The 21,091-nt window shown below is 42.9% G+C and overlaps 1 protein-coding gene across 1 annotated transcript in view; it reads right to left on the bottom strand.

Annotated features, from left to right (window-relative positions):
- LOC132576545 (chromatin remodeling regulator CECR2) overlaps positions 1-21,091 on the bottom strand; it is a 163,962-nt gene that overhangs the window by 14,386 nt on the left and 128,485 nt on the right. The window contains exons 3-8 of the mRNA XM_060245787.1: positions 19,558-19,741; positions 16,842-16,980; positions 16,135-16,234; positions 15,298-15,347; positions 13,376-13,536; positions 12,431-12,508 (exon numbers count right to left, since the gene is read on the bottom strand). Of these exons, the coding sequence (XP_060101770.1) occupies positions 12,431-12,508; positions 13,376-13,536; positions 15,298-15,347; positions 16,135-16,234; positions 16,842-16,980; positions 19,558-19,741 (712 nt within the window). The remainder of the gene's footprint in view (positions 1-12,430; positions 12,509-13,375; positions 13,537-15,297; positions 15,348-16,134; positions 16,235-16,841; positions 16,981-19,557; positions 19,742-21,091) is intronic.

Here is a 21,091-nt window from a genome sequence, read left to right as displayed (position 1 = left end):
ACAATAGGAGCACAGCACTTACAAACACTGTCAGAGGTATGCTGAACTAAATACCCCCTAACCTTTCCATCATTCTTGAGACTGTACTGTAATATTTTAAACAAACAAGCTAAATGGCCCAGAAAAGTGGTCCATTCAGATTAACATTTCTTAGCTACCAACAAAAGAGTATTCACTATTCCAGCACCACCTCCATCCTTTAGGGACATCCTGAACATTAACAGTGCCCATTTAGTACAGCAGAATGTACACAAAGGTGGTAAATGTTTATCAAACATTCTGCACCTATGAAAAGCATCTCCCCACAATTTCAGCAGTCTCAATGGGAGTACACAAATGGAGCCAAAGTATTCACCTCTTCTATCATATATATATTATGATGCTTTGATATACCCATTTAAATTGTATGGGGTAGGTGGTGGAATGAATATATATATAATTCCACCACCTACCCCATACAATTTAAATGGGTATACCAAAGCATCATAATATAAAGCAAACCAATCTTATTAGGGTTTGTAGAATCTTTCGGGATCAAGTGCCGTGTTCTACTGGAGAAAGTTTTCCTTCCAGACGTTTCGTTCTCAGCTGCAGAGAACATCCTCAGTGGCGTTGCAGCCGGAGCAGGCGCTCAGACCTTCTTGGCTGCTGTGCATTGAGTGGGGCCAGGGCTGCTGGAGAGCTGCTATTTCTAGGCTGGAGGGGGTGTGATGAAAGGGCAATTAGTTTGTGGATGTGCCCATTGTTTGGTGGGGCTTCCTGGAAGGGTAGTTATAAGGAAACTGGCTGTTGAATGTTACAGTACAGTCTCAAGAATGATGGAAAGGTTAGGGGGGAATTTAGTTCAGCATACCTCTGACAGTGTTTGTAAGTGCTGTGCTCCTATTGTAGCTGTTTAATTCTTCACTGTTAACTCCTTCTTTAAAATCAGCTGTAGCTGAACATGCACTTCAAGAAGGAGACCATGTCATCCACTTTGAAAGAACTGAAGTCCTTTCTACGGTCTCACATTATCATACCCGCCTGAACAGAGAAGCTATTGAGATTTACAAACACCAGCACAATTTTAACAGAAAGGAAGAAGGCATTTTCATTCACCAATCTTGGTACCCAGCTCTGCAAAACATCCTACAGACTATAAATTGCAGAAAGTCTCAGAACAACCAGCAAATTCCACAGAACAATCAGCACAGTCAACAACCATCTTCCTTATCTTCAAACCCCTTCCAACCCTCCCAGCAATTAACACGGAACAATGGTCACATTCAACAGCCAGTTTCCTTATCACTACCCTTCCAGGAAGCCCCACCAAACAATGGGCACATCCACAAACTAATTGCCCTTTCATCACACCCCCGTCCAGCCTAGAAATAGCAGCTCTCCAGCAGCCCTGGCCCCACTCAATGCACAGCAGCCAAGAAGGTCTGAGCGCCTGCTCCGGCTGCAACGCCACTGAGGATGTTCTCTGCAGCTGAGAACGAAACGTCTGGAAGGAAAACTTTCTCCAGTAGAACACGGCACTTGATCCCGAAAGATTCTACAAACCCTAATGATGTTACCAGCCGTGAAAACCTGAAATCTTTGAAAACCAATCTTAGGTCAAACAATTTTTAAATATTCCAGATTAAATACATTTGTTGAAATAAGAACATTACATCTTTCCACAAATGTCTGTAAGCAACTGATTTAAAGAGTGTGGTGGCCACAACAGAAAAGTAATTGTTCTCTACTCCCGCCAATCTAATTTTTTGCCTAGATTGGATCACAAGTAGGAAGGTCCAGTTCAACTGATCTTAATAGCCATCTGTCCACGATCAACAATAGTTCAAGAATCATTGCACAATTCAAAAGCAAGTCCTCTTTAAAGCTGGATCTGAACTCAGCAAGAGTTACGATTTGTGAATCCACCTTCAGTGCAACCCAACAGAATCTATGGTGACAACCAAGCCTTGAGGCATGGATGACAGCTGCCAGGCCTCTCTCTACTAAGTAGGCAAGGTCTTGAATGCAATATAAGTTATTATTAAGGTAAGATGTGCCACTCTGAAAATTCAGATGGGCATGGAAAGTGCTGACAAGTCACAGCTGACTTATGGCAATCCCATAAGAGTTTTCAAGGCAAGAGACATTCAGAGGTGATTTGCCATTGCCTGCCTCTGCATAATGACCCTGGACTTCCTTGATGGTCTCCTATCCAAATACTATCCAGGACCAACACTACTTAGCTTTCAAGATTTGGCAAGATCAGGCTAGCTTGGGCTGTCCAGGTCAGGGTGAATATCCACCTACGTTTTGTGAATCCACTTTAAGCGCAACCCAACATAATCTACAGTGACAACCAAGACAACCAACCTAGAGACAACCAAGATCAGGCTAGCTTGGGCTGTCCAGGTCAGGAAGACACCTGCCCCAATATAACCCCCTTGCTTATAGGTCCCCCCAACCCAAAGACCCAAACTACAATTATTCTCAAATATGTTATAATCCCAGTTCTAGTTCTGTAAATCCATCAGTGCAAAGTACATTATGCAAATGAGATGTCTGTTCTAGCTGTAGACTATATAGCATTCCATTACAATGATGTAATTTTCCTCAAAAGTTTTTGGTAGAAAACTTGGAAAATTGTAGAGAATTCTGAATTCATTTTTTGTCAGTACACTGAAGTTACACTTCCCACTACATACATTGATTATGATAATAGAAAAGATTCCCAGAACAGACACTTGAGCCTTCAACACAGGAGTTATGCATACTCCTACTTTTGTCCGAAAAGTCAACCATAATTTTGGCCATCCCTAAATAACTTACACCTTGACCTAAATGGTTCAGGCTAGCTCAATCTTATCAGTTCTCAGAAGCTGCTAAGCAGCAGGGTCAGCTGAGTTAGTACTTGGATGGAGACCACCAAGGAAGTCCAGGGCTGCTACGTGGAAGCAGGTAATGGCAAACCTTCTCAGAACATCTCTTGCCTTACAAATCTTTATGGGGTTGCCGTCCCCTCCTAAAAAAACCATCCTTAGATCCGGCCCAATTGGCACATTATCGGCCGGTTTCAAATTTGCCCTTTTTGGGTAAACTTATTGAGAGGGCAGTGGCGATGCAATTACAGACTTTCCTGGAGGACGCTTCCATCCTTGACCCATTTCAGTCCGGCTTTCGCCCGGGACACGGGACGGAGACAGTGTTGGTTGCCCTGGTAGATGACCTTCAACGGCATCTGGATCGGGGTGGCTCGGCGGTGCTGATGTTGCTAGACCTGTCGGCGGCGTTCGACACGGTCGACCATCGGCTACTGACGTGCCGCCTCGCCGACGCGGGGATTCAGGGGTTGGCCTTACAGTGGCTTTCCTCTTTCCTGGAAGGTCGGGGACAAAAGGTCGCAATAGGGGGGGAGCTATCCCAGAGGCGCACACTTGATTGTGGTGTGCCCCAGGGGGCGGTTCTCTCCCCGATGTTATTCAATATCTACATGCGGCCTCTTGCCCAGATTGCCCGAAGGTATGGGCTGGGGTGTCACCAGTATGCTGATGACACCCAGCTCTATCTACTAATGGACGGCCAGCCGGTCTGCGCCCCGGAAAATCTTGACCGGGCATTACGGGCCGTGGCTGAGTGGCTCAGACTGAGTGGGCTGAAGCTAAATCCAACGAAGACAGAGGTCCTTTGCTTGGGTCGCCGCGGCCCGGGAGGGGGGACCCCCCTGCCAGCTTTTGACGGTGCGCCGCTGATGGCGGCGGACAGAGTCAGGAGCTTGGGGGTGCTGTTGGAGACTTCCTTAAAGATGGAGGCTCAGATAGCAGCCGCTGCCAAGTCCGCATTTTTTCATCTTAGGCGGGCAAGGCAGCTGGCCCCCTTCCTGGAGCGTGACGACCTAGCAACAGTGATCCATGCTACGGTCACCTCGAGGTTGGACTACTGCAATGCCCTCTACATGGGGCTGCCCGGACTCGGAAACTGCAGCTGGTGCAGAATGCCGCGGCCCGGCTGTTATTGGGTCTCCCAAAGTGGGGACACATTCGGCCGGGTCTTCGGACCCTGCACTGGCTTCCAGTGATGTACCGAGTCCGGTACAAGGTGCTGGTTATTACCTTTAAAGCCCTATATGGCCTGGGACCTGCCTACCTGAAGGACCGTCTCTCCCCACATGTTCCCCAGAGAGCACTGAGGTCAGGAACACAAAATCTCCTCTCTATCCCCGGGCCAAAAGAAGCCCGCTTGAAAGTCACCCGAGAAAGGGCTTTCTCCGTTATGGCCCCCACTTGGTGGAATCAGCTGCCGGAAGAGGTGAGGGCCCTGCGGGACTTGGCTCAATTCCGCAGGGCCTGTAAGACGACCCTCTTCCAGCTAGCCTACACCTAGCTGGGATAAAACTTGACGTAACTGGCCAGCCATCTGTTTATATAAAATGACATGTTATTGCTTTTAAGCAGTATTGTTTTATGGAGTGAAATGTTACTGGTTTTAATGTTTAAATGTTAATTATTTAATTGTTTTATATCTAAAATTGTTAAATTTATGTTGACTAGTTGTTGGAAGCCGCCCTGAGCCACTTGTGGGAAGGGCGGGATACAAATCCCAAATAAATAAATAAATAAAAATAAATAAATATGTCGGCTGCAACTTGATGGCACTTTCTACCACCATCACCAAGTAACACTCACACTTCTATCAATATCTTTGTCTGCCTTGCAGATATACAGGGAGTGGATCCTTTCCAAGTGCTAAAAGAGGATATTACTACTGAAATAACCATTACCCCTTTAGGTTCTATCCCTTTATATAAAAGTTGTAAATGTGGTATTGTGATGTCAATGCGCATGCTGCTGTGATAGCAATATAGTGTCTATGCAGAACCATTTCAGACAGTTGGTATGGGCTCACATGCACAATTGTTATTCCTTCCCAGTGTTTTTTGGTAGCAGGAACTTTTTTGCATATTAGGGCACACACCCCTGATGTAGCCAATCCTCCAAGAGCTTACAAGGTTCTTAGTACAAGGCCTACTGTAAGCTCCAGAAGGACTGGCTACATCAGGGGGTTGTGGCCTAATATGCAAAGGAGTTCCTGCTACAAAAAAAGCCCTTTTCCTTTCCAAAACTCAATCAGAATATTGAGATAGTTTATCAGGAAAAAGGTTAACATTTAAATCACATGTAACTCCTAACTTTGTGATCTGTAAGTGGTATACTACTGGTATACCCCAGACAGAAGTTTACTGCTCTAGTAGGAATTAAGCTTTAGAGCACAAGGCATTTCCTGAGGATTAATGATCAACTGCAGCCTTTATCACTTCCCTTCTGGCCCAGACCAGTCATTAATCCGTGTGTGTGTGGACTTTGGTCATTGTTTCGGGGTTTTTTTTAGCTGCCTGCAAAAATGAACTGAGGAAGCAATGACAAATTGCTGGGAAAGCAGGCAAGCTTCCTCTATAGATACCCTAAGTGGCTCTATATTTTTGTTGTTGTCAAAATGCTATTCAGTCATTTCCTTCCGTAATGGTCCCTTGGAGAACCACTGCACATCATCTCCACCCCAGCCACTGGCAAGAGACATACATTAAGGAAAACTACTCGGAGGCTCATGGTTCTGTATGCCAGTCGTAGAACACTGCAGTTAGGCAAGGGTTAAAAAGATCAGAGCTTTGGATGGCTTTCAACATAACCATATCCTGTGAGAAAAGTGCAAAGAGGACAGAGAATTGGATACAAACACCTGCTCCTGACATCAGAAGGCAAGGCATCCTTTGAGTGTAACTCTACTCTACAGAATGATCTTGTGTATTTGAAGTACTGTTGCCACAGTACCCAATTAATCCATGGCAACAACATCCCAGGAGGATCATTTGAAGAGAATCAGAGCAATTAAAGAGTGAAGAGACCTTTTAAAATCATTTAGTCCATTTCATCTGACCACTTACAGGATTGTCCCTGAAGAGTTTGTTCAGACACAGTAGGGCCTGATGTTGCTGTGGTTGTATGACGACTATTGGAAAAGAAAGTCTCCAAAAATATATATGACATCTTAATTCAGCTTTCGAGGGAGGGACATATTTCCCAAGACTTGAAAATTTTGTAATCAGGCCTAGTTTTAAACTTTTGACTGTTAAAGTGATAGTGTCAGCTGGTAGAAAAGAATACAAAGAGCTCTTATAAAGAATGGTAAAGGCCCAGCTTCAAGTAATTAAGCCACCTTCTCAGCTCTGCACTGAAGCAGCAACATTCAGCAAGGAGGCTAAACACATCATTTATTTTTGTCTTTATTAGCAAAGCAAAACAAGGAGTCATGCAGCACACTAAATAACACAGTAAATGCCGCTCCCCTCCAGGTGGATAGGCATACTGGGAAATCAGGTAATTGCCCAAAGGACTGGTAGAAGAAGTCCTACGAAGGGTGGAATTCTAACAGGAGCTCCTTTGCATATTAGGCCACATCTCCCTGATGTAGCCAATCCAAGGCTCTTTTTTGTAAGCTCTTGTAGGATTGGCTACATCAGGGGTGTGTGACATAATATGCAAAGGAGCTCCTGCTAGAATTCCACCCGAGTCTTACCATGTTGCAATGAGAATCAGGACTGTTCTAAGCCAGCATGGTTGTAGGGGTTAACAGCAGTGGACTCTAATCTGGAGAACCACTTCTCAACATGAAGCCTGCTGGTTGACCTTGGGCCAGTCATAGTTTTCTCAGAACTCAGCCCCACCTACCTCACAGGGTGTCTGTTGTGGGGAGAGGAAGGGAAGGTGATTGTAAGCCACTTTGAGGTTCCTTAGAAAATAGAAAAGGGGGGTATAAAAACCAACTCTTCCTCATCCTCCTATGTATTTTTTAAATGTTTGTTTTTAAAAAAAAAACATTTATTGACATAGTACAAGAATGCTGCATTGTTCATGAATGTATGTTAGGCACGGAGAAACTGGCAACAACAGCATGTGATACTCATGTGTAAAGTCTAAAATAGCATCAACTCTAATGCCAGCAAGAGCAAGGCAATGGAAGTAGTAAGGCAGTTCTGGGATACTAGGGGCGCTGCATGGCTCACAGTCAGAAGGTCACTGCTTCAAGTTTTGCTGATCAAGTGGCAGCAAGATTTCCTTTGCATTCTCTGATCTTTTCTCCTCCTTTCACCCACCATAGTAAGCTCTTTCATTCAGTGCTGCATATGTGCATGTCCACCTGGTCTCAGTGTGCATTGCCTCTTTCAACTACTGCGGAGGCCACTGTATGCAGGGTATGTGGTTGAAAGCAATCTTAGCTGCAGTATGCAAATGACCAGCCTTCTTCAATGGAAGCTTAGCCAGAGGTGCTCAGGTCAGGGAAGGGCTATGGCTCAGTGAGCACATCTGCTTGGCAAACAGAAGGTCCCAGCTTCCATCCCCAGCATCTCCAGTTAAAAGGACCAGGCACCAGATCCTGTGGAAGACCCTGGAAAGCTGCTGCCAGTCTGAGCAGACAATAAATGACTTTGATGGACTGATGGTCTATTCAGCATAAAGCAGCTTCCTATGTATACTTCTCTCTGTAAGAGTCTGTATCTTGTGTCTTGTCTTTCACTTGTGTATCACATGGTCTGCAAATGCGTGATGTTTGTGTACACATCTGTCCATGATTTTATTCATTTAAAATCTGAAGCACTCTCAAGTGTGAATGTATGTGTACATATACATGTCTGCTTAGTCCCTTGTCCATGTAATGTGGTTGTGTGGCTTGACATGGCTGCTACAGCTTGGTCCATTTTCTTGAATTAACTGCTTTGTGTGCATCATCTGCCATACATTTACAAATTCATTTTAGGACTAGTCAATTGGAGGGCTGTCAGGCTTAAGAACCAAGTCACAGGTTATAAAGGTTATCCGATAAGCTTACAGAAACAAAAAATTCCTGGGAAATAAAATATATTAGGGATGCTTAACCACAACTGAGCTCTTGTATGTCTAATAGCATTGCAGAAAGAGTTCCATATGTACAGCTTTTCTTTCCACCTACCTGACCAACTGTGACTGCCAAATCTGTACTCTTCACTGTTGTCATAAAAGAGCCTGCAGTCTACCACATTACCTCTGACCAAGGCCAGTTCACTGCTCAAGCAACTGCTGGGGGTCAGAGCAAAGGAGGGGTTCTGCCTTCCAGACTTCAATGGTATCCACAATTCTTGAGGCTACACCAAGCTGCAAATCAGTGCAGCCTGCCACCCTAAGCAGAGTCTGGCTGGGCAGGGAAGAAATCTCACTTACTTGGCACCTGCTGAGTAAAACAAATAGATCCCACAAGTGCTGCCAGCAAGTCGGCATGCCTGCCTTTACCTGACTTGGGAATTACCGTCTCTTCTTGCTTCTGTGGATTTTCTGCAATTCCCCTGCCTTCTTCTCTCACCGCCTGTATTGCATGTGTTCTGTACGCCATACTAACCCTATGATTCTAAATATTTGTGTTGATATAAAGTATTGCTATCCAGATATATTCCACTCAACTTACAAATACCCATCTCAAAATCCTCATCAGGATTTCCTCTGTCTTAAAAAAAATCCTCTCTGAAATCCCCTAGGAGGGTGCTAGCCGACAGCAGTTCCACTCCTCCTTAATCCTCAACAAGCCTCTAGCCTGTAGCATCTTCACAGCTGACAGTGAGTTTCTCCTAGTTTCTATGGTACGCCATAAAGATGGAGAAATCCTAGAGCATCCACCCTCTGTAGCTACTCTAGGATTATAATTTCTCCTAGAATCTTTGATATACCACAAAGTCTACCCTCCAAAGCTGCCATTTCTTCCAGGGTAAGTGTAGCCAGCAGATCATTTGTAATTCTGGGGAAACTCAGACCCCACCTTGAGGCTGGCAACCCTTCTCCCAATTGGATAACTGTTGTCTGTCTCCCTCACTGACCAAGGATTAAGAAGTGCTGGTATTGTTAGACGGTGCCTACTGGAATGTGCTGTGGTACCTTGGGGGCTCATAGAGAGGGCTGTGCTGGAGCAGTCTGCTGAAGGGAGCCGCATCCCTTAGCACGCAACCACCAGATGACAACTACCCCAATTACAGTCTCAAAAATCTGAACATTTATCACGTCTGGTCCACAGAATGAAGACTTCCCTCATCCTGAGAGCTGGTGGACATTTATTACCTCTTCATTATGGATGACCTAGTAGCAGTACTGCCCTGAGGACACAAACCAAGTTATCCCAGAAAACAAAATTAACCCCATGTATTAAAACCTGGAAATGAAATAGGAGAGGCACATTTCTGAGTGCTTGCTGACTTGTGAAACAGCTTCCTCATCTGGTGATTGTTTTCATAGGAGGTGATGCAGACAGAACATGTGGCCCCTGATACACAATCAGGCAACCAGAACCTCCTGTCTTGTTATTTGAGTGGCAGCAATACTTGATTGTCAGCCTTTTCACAGTTCCAACTGCAAATGCTCCAGTGATATTAAAAAAAAAGGTCTTCTTCCTCTGTAACAGTGATGCCAACAATACAGTCAATCAGATTTGGCTGACACAGAGGGCAAACAGAGGTAATCCACAGTGAAATCTTTTTTATTGTATGCCATTTTGCAGGTCTGCTTAAGGGCCATTTATTTTGAATGGAAACATTCCTTCTTCCTAGCAGCACTGGTTACAACCAACCAGACCTGTTTGGTGAAACAGTCACTCAAGCTGCAAAGAGTATGAACCAGCATGGAAAAAATTAAGTGTTGTGAGAGCCAGTTTGGTGTAGTGGTTAAGTGCATGGACTCTTATTTGGGAGAACAAGGTTTGATTCCCCAGTCCTCCACTTGCACCTGCTGGAATGGCCTTGGGTCAGCCATAGCTATTGCAGAGGCTGCCCTCTCAGCCCCACCCACCTCACAGGGTGTCTATTGTGAAGGGAGAAGATAAAGGAGATTGTAAGCTGCTCTGAGTCTCTGATTCAGAGAGAAGGGTGGGGTATAAATCTGTAATTCTTCTTCTTAACAGGGCTCTAAGTCTCCATTTTGAGAATGTTCATTGTAGAACACTCAGCTCAGTCCTTACTTTTACATGGAGTCAAAATAATGTTAGATATTTAGCTTTTGGCTTAACTGTGTGAGCCCTCATCTCCAGCTGACACAAAAGTATAGGTATGTGTAAATGGCTATTCTTCCCCATGCTTGGTTGTCTTTGCTCTATAAACATCAACTGTAAGCTCCTTGAAGCAGGGATCTGCCTTCTGCTTACGGTGTTCTGTAAAGCACTCCAAAAACCAGTGGCATCATACATGGTATTAACCGATTTTTTTTTGGGGGGGGGGTGCAATTTTGGTTCAGCTGCAGCTCTTCTCATTTTGTCCCAACTTCAAGCTACTTCATTTCTATCCAGCAAGAAATCCTTGCTTTCTGAATGCTGGCAAAATATATTCGACAACAAACATTTCTTCGAGGAAAGCTGTGAGAAATCCTCATAACAACTGAGTTAACTGAGTCTGTTGAGTGATATAGTGTGAGTGAAAATGTCACTGGTCTCAAGAATTTATGCCAGCAGGTTAGCTGCATCACCCACATATCTGCAGCAGAGGGCACTATGGGTTATTATGCAGAACAACAGGCTTAGGGACTTTGGATCTCTGCTCTCCGTGCTGACACAGGCCTCCTCCCAGACTTTAACAACATGCAAAGTCTCTTCACAGCTTCTACTTCATCCTAGACACTGCACAACTCTTGCCCCTTCCCCTCTCCCTCTGTGCAGTCTCTGCCAGGATTTCCGTAGCTTCTCCTTAATGAAGGTACTTCTTGGAAGGTTTTTAATGAGAAGCTAATCTGAACCACCTGTTGAGAAATACCCTGAAGGATTAGGAGCCCACAGATGAGTTACATCAGAAACTTAAGCAACATCCAGATCTTAGAGCTATAAGGAAAGGGCTACTCCCACAGATGGGATACATGTCAGGAAATGAGGAAGGCTGTGCCTAGCAAATCCCCTTCTCCCAATATCTTCGTATCAAATTTTGCTAACTAAAAAGAACTAGAAGTATATGTGGAACTGCCATTCTTCTTTTCCTGGAAATAGGCATGTCCAGAGTCTTGTATCCAGAAAACTTACAAGGGGGATGGGGTTGAATCTAAGGGAGGCCTGAAACATTCAGCCCCAAAGACATCAATTAACTTATACTTAGTACCATGGAGCCTATTACTAATTAGCACCCATTTGCCTTTGAGAAATTGCTGCCACATATAAGTACACATCCTCCTGCTCTGTGGATGGTTTTTTGTTGCATGTCACTAGACTGAAAACTGAACTAATTCTGCAATATGCACCCTTTTCTTGGCTCCTCTGCTTAATGGACTCCTACAGTGCATATACAGTTCTGTGAGTGCTATGTTCATATATAAAATCCCAAGACACACAAAAATGTGTTTCCAAATCTGGGATTGAAAAAAATTAAAAGAAGCTATTACAGGATTCTCAAGGCAGTTCAAAAATCTGGGGAAACAAGGCATTTGGTGCAAAGCATTTAGTTACTAGGACAACAGTGAATCCTTATATTGAGAATAATGCCCGCAACTAATAATTACATACTTTGTATTGTCTCTGCTTGCTTACACTTCTCCCACACATCTGTCCCAGATGTTTTAGTACCCCATTCTTCATGAATTCAATAGGAACACTCAATCTCAAATCTGACATCAAGGAGGATTTCTGAAATTAACAAGTTATTTCAGAAACAGCTTTGCTTGAAAACTGGAAATTGTGCCCAGAATTTGGACCAGATCTCACAGAATGGATATCTGAAATTCTTATCTGAACTTCTTGCATTTTAGACAGTAACACTATATAAATATCACCACTGTCCAGGCTCACTACTATCAACCTTTTTCTGATAGTCAGATTGATTCTACTCTTCATTAGACCAGAGCAGGGGTGGCCAAACTGCAGCTCAGGGGCCACATATGGTTCTTTCACTCATATTGTGTGACTCGCAAAGCCCCCACTGCCCCATCAGCCAGCTTGGAAAAGGCATTTGTCTGTTTAAATCACTTCTCCAAGCCAGCTGGCGGCCTGGAGAAGGCATTTAAAGTTAAAGTTGCTTTCTTTCTCTCTCTCCCCATCTTGCTTGCTTGCTTCCTTCCGTCCTCAAACATCTGACATTCATGTCTTGAGGCTCTCAAACAACTGTTTATTCTATGTGGCTCTTATGTTAAGCAAGTTTGGCCACTCCTGGACCATAACATTCCAGCATCCTAGTAATCCAGAAAGTTGCAACAATCCTGTCATTATAAGAAAAATATGTGTTAATCATTTCTACTGATGTTAAGACTAGCAAGGTTATAACGGCTAATGTTATCAGATATGCCAGCTTAACATGCTGCCACATAATAAAACAGCAAATATGCAATGTTACTTTTGCAGCTACTACGATGTTTTCTGCTTTGGAAGACAGCTGAAACATGCCAAGCCCTCACATCACCAAGGTGCCTCTTACCTCTTGCCGCATTGGTTTGATGTGCTGATGATCAGACATCCATCTGGGAGAAAATTCCATCCTCTGCAACCGTTTCTCCTGAAATTAGAGAAATAAGTAAATTCAGATGAGAACAAGATCTGTACAGAAACTTTGCATTAAATGCATCTCTCCTCAATTCCTTCCTTGTTTATTCTCAACGTATCTATGCAATCATTACATTCTAATTAATCATAATTAAGAGATGTCAGTGTTGAAATGCTGACTGACAGATTTCAACACACTTTCCAAACGCAAAGCTAAAAAATGTATAGATTCCAATATGTCAGAATGTTGCTGAGACTAGAAACTTTCCTTGAGATTCACAATCTCATAGAATTATTACACTAAAAATCACTAAGAGATCATCCAGTCAGCCCCATCTGTTATGACAGTTTCATCTATCTATTAGCCCTAAACCCAAATCCCAATCATCCCATGCAGTTTGAAACATGAAAACGAAATGGACGCACCAAAAGGAGACTACATGTGTACCTACACACATGGGCCATGCCAAACACCCCAGAAGGTGACAACCTCCTTCCTGCATCAGTGACACTTTGACCTAAAAAGTGGGGTTGGGGTTAGAGATACCATATACACTGGGATGCTGAAAAGAGAAAAGTGTAATAGCTGCACTCAACGTGCTCTCTGGTCCAGTCATGGAACCCCCAATTCCTCCAAACAAAATAGTTCTTGTTTATTGAGGACCTAAAAAAGAAATGCATAAGGAATTCGTATTTTTCAGTATTCCAGTTTCCGCTCTTGCCCGGTTACTCAATTTTTACAAATTGTTATTCTAACAATATATTTTGAATGATCTAAACACAGAATCTCAGTCCTGGAATCTTTCTCTTCACACATCCAAGAACTATGCCTCCTACAATACTCAAAGGTGCCTCAACTGAATCAAATATTCAGTCTTACCTTTTGTGCAATCATGTTGCAAATTTCTGGCAGAAAGTCTTCACTCAGGAGCTTGTAGAGCTGTCGCTCTCTCAAAGATGTTCTCTCTCGGAAGCTTTCTGTGACCTGCTTCCACTCCTCTTCTGTCTGGCACAGCAACCACCATGTTCCACGACCTGGTCCTTGAGATCCATCCATAAAACAAACAACGTCAGGGGTACCTTTGACCTCTGGAAAACACATTGTTCCTAACAAGCATCACATTTCTTGATGGTATCAACCAGCCAGAGCTCTCATTTGTGTACATTCCTGTTCAGTAATTATGTTATTTATTTTTTACTATTTTGTTTAACACTTGATGACAACTTTGAATGATGCAAATTCACAGGATAAGTCCATATTTCCATTTCAGGCATTTAAACCAATTAAATTTTCTGGATTTTAACCACTTAGTGGGCTTCATGGCTGAGGGAAGACTTTCAGCACAGGTCTTCATGGTTCTACTCCAACATTCCAAAGCAGAGGTCCTGAACCCCCCGGGCTGTGGCCTGTTACTGGTCCATGGCCTGTTAGCAACCAGGCCATTAGTTGTATAATAATTTCATTATATATTACAATGTAAGAAAAAGACATTGGATTTATATCCTGCCCTCCACTCTGAATCGCAGAGAATCAGAGTGGTTCACAATCTTCTTTATCTTCCTCCACCTCAACAGACACCCTGTGAGGTAGGTGGGGCTGAGAGAGCTCTCCCAGAAGCTGCCCTTTCAAGGACAACTCTGAGAGAGCTATGGGCTGACCCGCAGCCATTCCAGCAGCTGCAAGCGAAGGAGAAGGGAATCAAACCTGGTTCTCCCAGATAAGAGTCAACACACTTAACTACTATGTCAAACTAATAGAAATAAAGTGCACAACTGTGTCAGCCCAAAACCACTGTGCCCCCCCAGTCCGTGGAAAAATTGACTTCCACAAAACTGGTCCATGGTGCCAAAAGGGCTGGGGACTGTTGCTCTAAAACACCGTACATTACTGGTTTTAGATGCTGGTGAAAACTTCAACGCTCTGAAACTGGAACCACAGCTAGAGAAATTGGTCCGCACAGTGCCACAGTGAAACCCCAACTGTTTTACCAAAGCTAGCCTTCTCCAGACCGTCGCTCTGCCCTTTGTAAGTTTTCTTGTTGTTTTAAAAGACAAAGCATGACTTTCTTAAAATCTGTGCTGTCGTATACACTATCTCCCATCTACCAAATACGCCAGGCATGTAATATTTACATGCGGAAGAATTCAGCTATAGGATCAGTCAGAGAGTGGGTGCCACTAACTCATACGGACATGGCACCATCATGAAAACTATAGCATTACTGAGAATATGGGAAGTATCTGATTTCCTGCAAACTGGGTGACTCTTCCAATTGTACTTCCGTACCTGAATGCTGATGCAAAATAGCCTTTGAAAAACAGGGGGGGGGGGAGTGCCCAAGCTTCTCAACTGATAGCTACAGGAGAAAAATTCAGTCCAGTGCCCTCCGGGTTGTTTTGGGGAGGTGGGATTGAGGCTCGGCTCAAGAGCCAGACAGGATGGAAGAGATGAGAAAGGAAGATGCGGTGCCTCCAATAAGCTCAAAAGCTATACTGCCAAAGAGGATGAACTAGCAAAGAGGATAAAGACTTGCTTCCCTCCTGCTATGACAGAGAGCCCATGTATGCCAGAGAGGATTCTTTGTGTGTTATTCTACCCCATGACAGAAAGAATATCAACATCGTGACATTAGAGAGCCAAGGGTCTCCAGTGCTATCACAGCTAAACACCCAATCTGTTCTTGCTTCATTTGTGCAGAACGAAACAGGTAAAAGAAAGAAGGAACAAGTGGGAGACCTCCCTTGGGAGATGCTGTCCCTTAAGAGTGACACCCTCAAACACAACTCTTTTCCATTCCTTACCATTTCTCATCTGTGACTCATGCATAAGTGCATTTTCTTCCGCCTTCTCTCTACAAGCAAAAAAGAAAATTGTTAATCTGTTATATGAAGCAAACGTGAATACTGAAATACACCTAGGGCTGACTGACACAGATGCTCAAATGGCACAGCATGATCTAATGCAATTTTAACATTGAAAGGCAACCTGAAGATGGTCTATAATCCCTTTTCTAAAAGCCTAACAATTCTATACATGATCAAAAACCAGCTGATAAAATATGTAAATTTTGTTGCCAATGAAAAACCATTTATATGATCAAACGGCATTTAAATACCACTAAAGGGGTCATTTCCTTTACTACTCACATAAACAACTGCCGCTAGGGTTAGACCCCCTGTCACATTAACTCCTAAGGGAGAAGATTTTTTAAAAATCAATAGTTCTGATGGTTGTATACCATGGTGGTAATCTTACTAGTATATGGGGAAGAGTTATAACGTCCCTGATTTACTGCTATGGAGGCAAGCAGGCATGCAATTGATAAAACACTGGTGCCATCTATCCCCTTAGTGTTGGTGGCATTTGAAAAGGTCAGCATGTCCTGAAAATGTGGTTATTGGTGGCCTGTTTTATTCATACCACCTACTGCAGAACTTGTGAGTTATTACAACCCAGATATTAAACAGAGCTATAACCAGGCTTAGCTAAACAGGACCAGGTAAGTTATAATTTGAGACATCATAGGTAAGGGAGAAATTATTAGATTTTAATTATACTTCTTTTGTTTGGATTCAGAATGCCCTTCAGGTTTGCATTTGGACACCAAGATCTCTCAGATGACTACCCAAAGCTTTTACCTCAAGAGATTCTCCTCCAACAATTTTTTCCGTTTTGGAGGTCGCCCTCGTCTTTTCACTATTTTTCCAGGAACATTTGGAGCGCCTGCCTGTGTCCCGCTTCCCCTGAAACATATTAAAAAGTTACAGAATAGCTACAGAACACGACAGCAGCAGTTGGCAAGAACAGGAGGGTAAAGAAAGAGCAATGACAGCAAGAAGTACTGGGACAGCTGGGGCAAGCCAAGCGAGATTAGCTCCAAAGGGGATAAAGGAAAGAGAAATGGCATAGCTCTGGGTGAGCAATGAAATCCAGAGCAGGCACAATTTGTTGTCATCTGCAAAGTCTTGATACCCTGGCAAGTAACTACATGTGGCCTCTCTTGCTTGCAGTGACAGAATTTTTAAGACTCTCCAAAGGCCGTGCATTGAATTTTGTTATCCTACCCGAGAAACACTGTGAACCAGTTCCACCTCTGCTAGGGTGGCCTTGGAAAAGTCATTATCTCAGCTTCTAAGCCTCAGCTGCACAAAGAAATAACAATAGCCTAACTCGCAGGGCTATTCTGAGGGCAAGCAGGACAAAAACAGCAAACGACAAGCATTAATAAATAAAGAAATAACAGTACTAGTGACCAGGAAGCTGGTGAACAGTGCTAAATCTGTAGTCTTTGCAAGAACTAGTACTTTGCAAGAACCACTCTCTCTTCCCCACATTTGTTCTCCTTACCCCCTTTCTGCAGCCAGCTCTCCATTTGGTTTGGCTGGTTCCTCTTTGTACATTCGCGTGCCATAGAAATACCAGTAGAGGGCACCATTGCTATCCTCACCCAATGGTTCCACCCGGAGGCTATCTGCATCCAAACCCTGTGGTTGGAAGTACATACAAGAAAAGAAAAATCATTGAAAAGCAACAATCATGTCATAACAAACCACATCAACACTTGCCTCTTAATATCCCTCTAACGCTAGGAGCAGCATATAATTATTCCTAGGCATGGTCTTGGGCAAGCATTAATGTGGGGGGGGGGGGAGAGGAATAAACGTTCTTTTCTCTGCTGAATGACTGCTCTCCAGTTTGTGTTCTCTTTCTTCTGATATTTTACTTTTTGATTCTCATGACAAATATTGACAAATGGCACTATATGCAACATGAAGCAGTCTTGCAGCAGTTTTATGCATATGACTCAACTAATGCATATGACTCAACTAATTCATCCATTTGTTGTTGTTCAGTCGCACAGTCGAGTCTGACTCTTTGTGACCCCATACACAAAGTCATGCCAGGCCCTCCTGTCTTCCACCATCCTCTGAAGTCTGCTCAAATTTGTGTTAGTTACATCAGTAACACTGTCCAGCCATCTCATCTTTTGCTGTCCCCCTTCTTCTTTTGCCTTCTGACTTTCCCAGCATCAGGATCTTCTCCAGTGAGTGCTCCCTTCTCATTTGGTGGCTAAAGTATCTGAGCTTCAGCATCTGACCTTCCAGGGAACAGTCTGGGTTGATTTCCCTTAGGACTGACTGATTTGATCTTCTTGCAGTCCAAGGGACTCTCAAGATTCTTCTCCAGCATCACAGCTCAAACGCATCTATTCTTCTGAGCTCGGCCTTCCTTATGGTCCAACTCTCACATCCCTACAACAACTCAACTAATTCATCCCCATTCTATCACCTCAGCTTTCTTCATGTTTCTGAATATAATTGTCCCTATTCCTGCACCCAGGAATGTAAAACCAATTACAAGACCAGGAGTCGCTAAGGTATTCAGACCTCTGCTGTCAAAAACTTGACCAGCAAAGTCAAACCAATTTACAGATTTGCATAATATATTAATGAAAAAGACTTAGCAAAGCCTGTCCAAAGTGGATTCTTGTATCTTTAACAGCAAAGCAGCAGCTGGGCTATTCCTTCTCAAATGGCAAAATTCTCCTTGGCTTCAAGCAAGCTACAGGCAGGTACATCTTCCCCTGCTGCATTAAAAAGGAAGCTGTTAACTGCTTAACTTCACCTTGCAAGCAGTTACAAAGGGATCTCTTCTGATATAATGGTTGCCTGCTTTGGACTGTTCTGCAAATCATTCCCATGGAGGTATCATATATGGAAAATAGTAGTTCCAAACTGGTCACCTGTTTATAGTCTGGTGCAGATGTTTGAGAGAAAGAGAGCTGTTCATAAAGCCTCCTCCTGATTCTTGTTAATGCATGTACACTTTAAAATTGAGAGAGACATCAATTCCAATATGCTGTTTTCCAAAGGATTACCCAAGGGAGGTGATTCTGAAAGTTTTCTGTCTACTACTTGTTGCATGAGTGCTGACTGACAGAAGTCACCATTTATTTTTAATGGCAAGCTATATGCTGAGGCATTATTGCTTCCCCATTGGCCCACATTTCTGTGTTATTGTGGCTTTGTGGTGATGCTCGCCACAACATAAGGAAAGAGGCTATAGAAGGCTTTCTCTGTGTTATTGCAGCTGTTACTGTGAATTTATAAGTGGATACTGCCTTAATAGGTGCCACTTAGAACCAGCCTCAACAGTGAAAAGGAAACATTAAATAGAAACTGTCACAAGGGCAGGCATTTACTGCTCTAAAAGGCCATGACTGCCTTTCTCAGATTTTAAAAATAATGATTTGTTTTTCAGGTGACAGTAGTTTTTACTTGTGTTCCACAGTGATGATGTGAACTACAGTAAAAAAAATTGTTGCACCCTTTTTAATTCATCCCACATCAAAGCTATTGTGAGAATTAGAAACCACTGATGTGTCACAAAGGGTTTCCATCATACACATGCATATCAATGCCCAGCTACCAAGGAAAGGAGGGACATAAGCCTCCTAAACGAAGTGTTGCTACCATTTGAGACACTCATTGTGTGTACCTGCCTTTAAAACACTGTTGAACTGCGTGAAAATGAACTCAACAGGCAACAACAACAAAAACCTTTGTAACTAGGTACACAGTAAGGCAGGAGAGTTTCTGAAGTGTTGATATTTTGACTGGCAACCAAGTAGAACCAAGAAAACAAGAAAGGCCTTGGCTGGCCTGGATGACTTCACTTCCCACCAGACTGATTAACCTGTTAAAACCAAGACAATCATTTAACACCTCCATAGCCCCTCCACAACCTCCTTCTTTAACAGAAATCAACTTCTAAATGTATACACAGAAATATACATGGCTTACTCTAGGGATGAGTCAGTAAGTCAGTAACTGTGGGTAGTTACAAAAAAAAATCAAAGCAACAGAGGCAATAAATAGCAGAATGCTCTGCTCAGGGTGACTTATATACCCAATTACCTCCAGTTCTCCAAGCTGGAAAGTTATAGAACTGAAAGTTGTCCTGCAGGTGATACTTCCTTAATGTAGTTGTACACGGAATGTAATTCCTTCTTGGTAAAGAATATGTTCCCATCCCCTTTTCATTCTCTCCTTCACACACACCTTGAGGAGGTCAAAGACATCATCAGCATCAAGTCGGTAGTCACAGAGACGGTGAAGAATCTCCACACGGGTACGCAATGGCAACTCCTGGAAAGTAGATTCTCGTAAGGGGTTAGGCTTTCCTTCCTCCAGCTCCCAGCGGTAGTTGATGATATCCTCAAGATAGCCATGAAATGTCTGAGATCTAATAAAAAGACCCATATAAGGCACTGCACAAACCAAAGCAAATAACCAAAGACATTCTATTAAATGGGGGGAGGGTTAAATCCCCCTAATACAGAAACCTTTTGGAAAAGCAAATATTTAAAAGCTGACCGTGCTCTTTGCACAGAGTTAATAACATGCTCTGCTTCTTTTAGACAAAGGAAAAAGAGTTAAGATGTCTTCTGATATAGTGTTTTCATCCTAGAAAATGCTTTCAGGAGTATTCCCATAAAAGAATGGTCAGAGTTGGTCATTATTACTGGTTCATGAATAAGAAAATGCAAAGGCGGACAAAGGGTAAGGAAAGGTGGGCAAAGGGTAAATTATCAGTTTAGTAGCAGCTATTAATAGCAGGTAGGCCTAATATCCTACATAAACAGATAAATAAATCATTTTGAAGTTTGCACTCAGAAGGCAGTGTTTTAGCCCCTTTTGTCAAACCAGTGTTAAGTGTCAAAAACTGAACTCAATGCATTCATGAAAGGTATTACATGATACATTTTAATCCCATACCTGAGTGGTTACTTTAGAAGTCTCTCACTGTTCTGGTATTGACTGATAGATTTTTTTGTATTGTACTGCTTATATTGAATGTAATTGGTTTGGTGATACAGTGCTAGGATTTATTTATTTGGGTATGCATGCATACAGCAACAGTTCAGCAGACGTAGATGTCATGGTCTAACTGACCACTGTATTTTCTACACAAAGCCCAGGTTGATTTTTCCTTCACAGTGCATAGAATAGTTCACCTATTGATAAGATTGCTCCGCTTTTTATTAGCTTTGGCTCTTGTGCCTCTATTAACAGCATGATTTTTTTTAACCTGGTAGCAATTTATGTTTACCTCAAAATCAAGTGAATTTCTGCAAAACGAGTTCCTACTGAAGGCACACGATGAAGTCCTGCCATTTTTACTTACTTGGCAACCTTATTTGCTGTATCTTGCATGCTTTAAAAAACAGTAATGTTATTTAGATATTACAGGCATCCACAATTTTGGGATACATTTGGTTGTCCACCAGCCAAAAACTATGGCTTGCTAAGTACTTGACATTTGTCAGACAAAGAGCAAATGGAAGTTTGAGTGTACTCCAGTTAGCCATCATATGTGATTTGGTGGATTACAAGCCTTGTTCTCTAAGTTTGGAAACACAATCCTACTTCCATTTATGCAGCAAAACTATGAATGAACCTTCAAGTCTCTTCCAGAGTTGCAACCATATGAGGATTTAACAGATTTATATTCCAATAATCCACAGTGCCATGTAACTGCATGACAGCCTTTCTGCAGCCTCTACAATCAGGGGTGTCAAACATGCAGCCTGAG

The sequence above is a fragment of the Heteronotia binoei genome, chromosome 8 (genome assembly GCF_032191835.1).
Source record: "Heteronotia binoei isolate CCM8104 ecotype False Entrance Well chromosome 8, APGP_CSIRO_Hbin_v1, whole genome shotgun sequence".
NCBI lineage: Eukaryota > Metazoa > Chordata > Lepidosauria > Squamata > Gekkonidae > Heteronotia > Heteronotia binoei.
The sequence above is the reverse complement of the archived record's forward strand: the minus strand, read 5'-3'. Positions and strand labels throughout refer to the sequence as shown.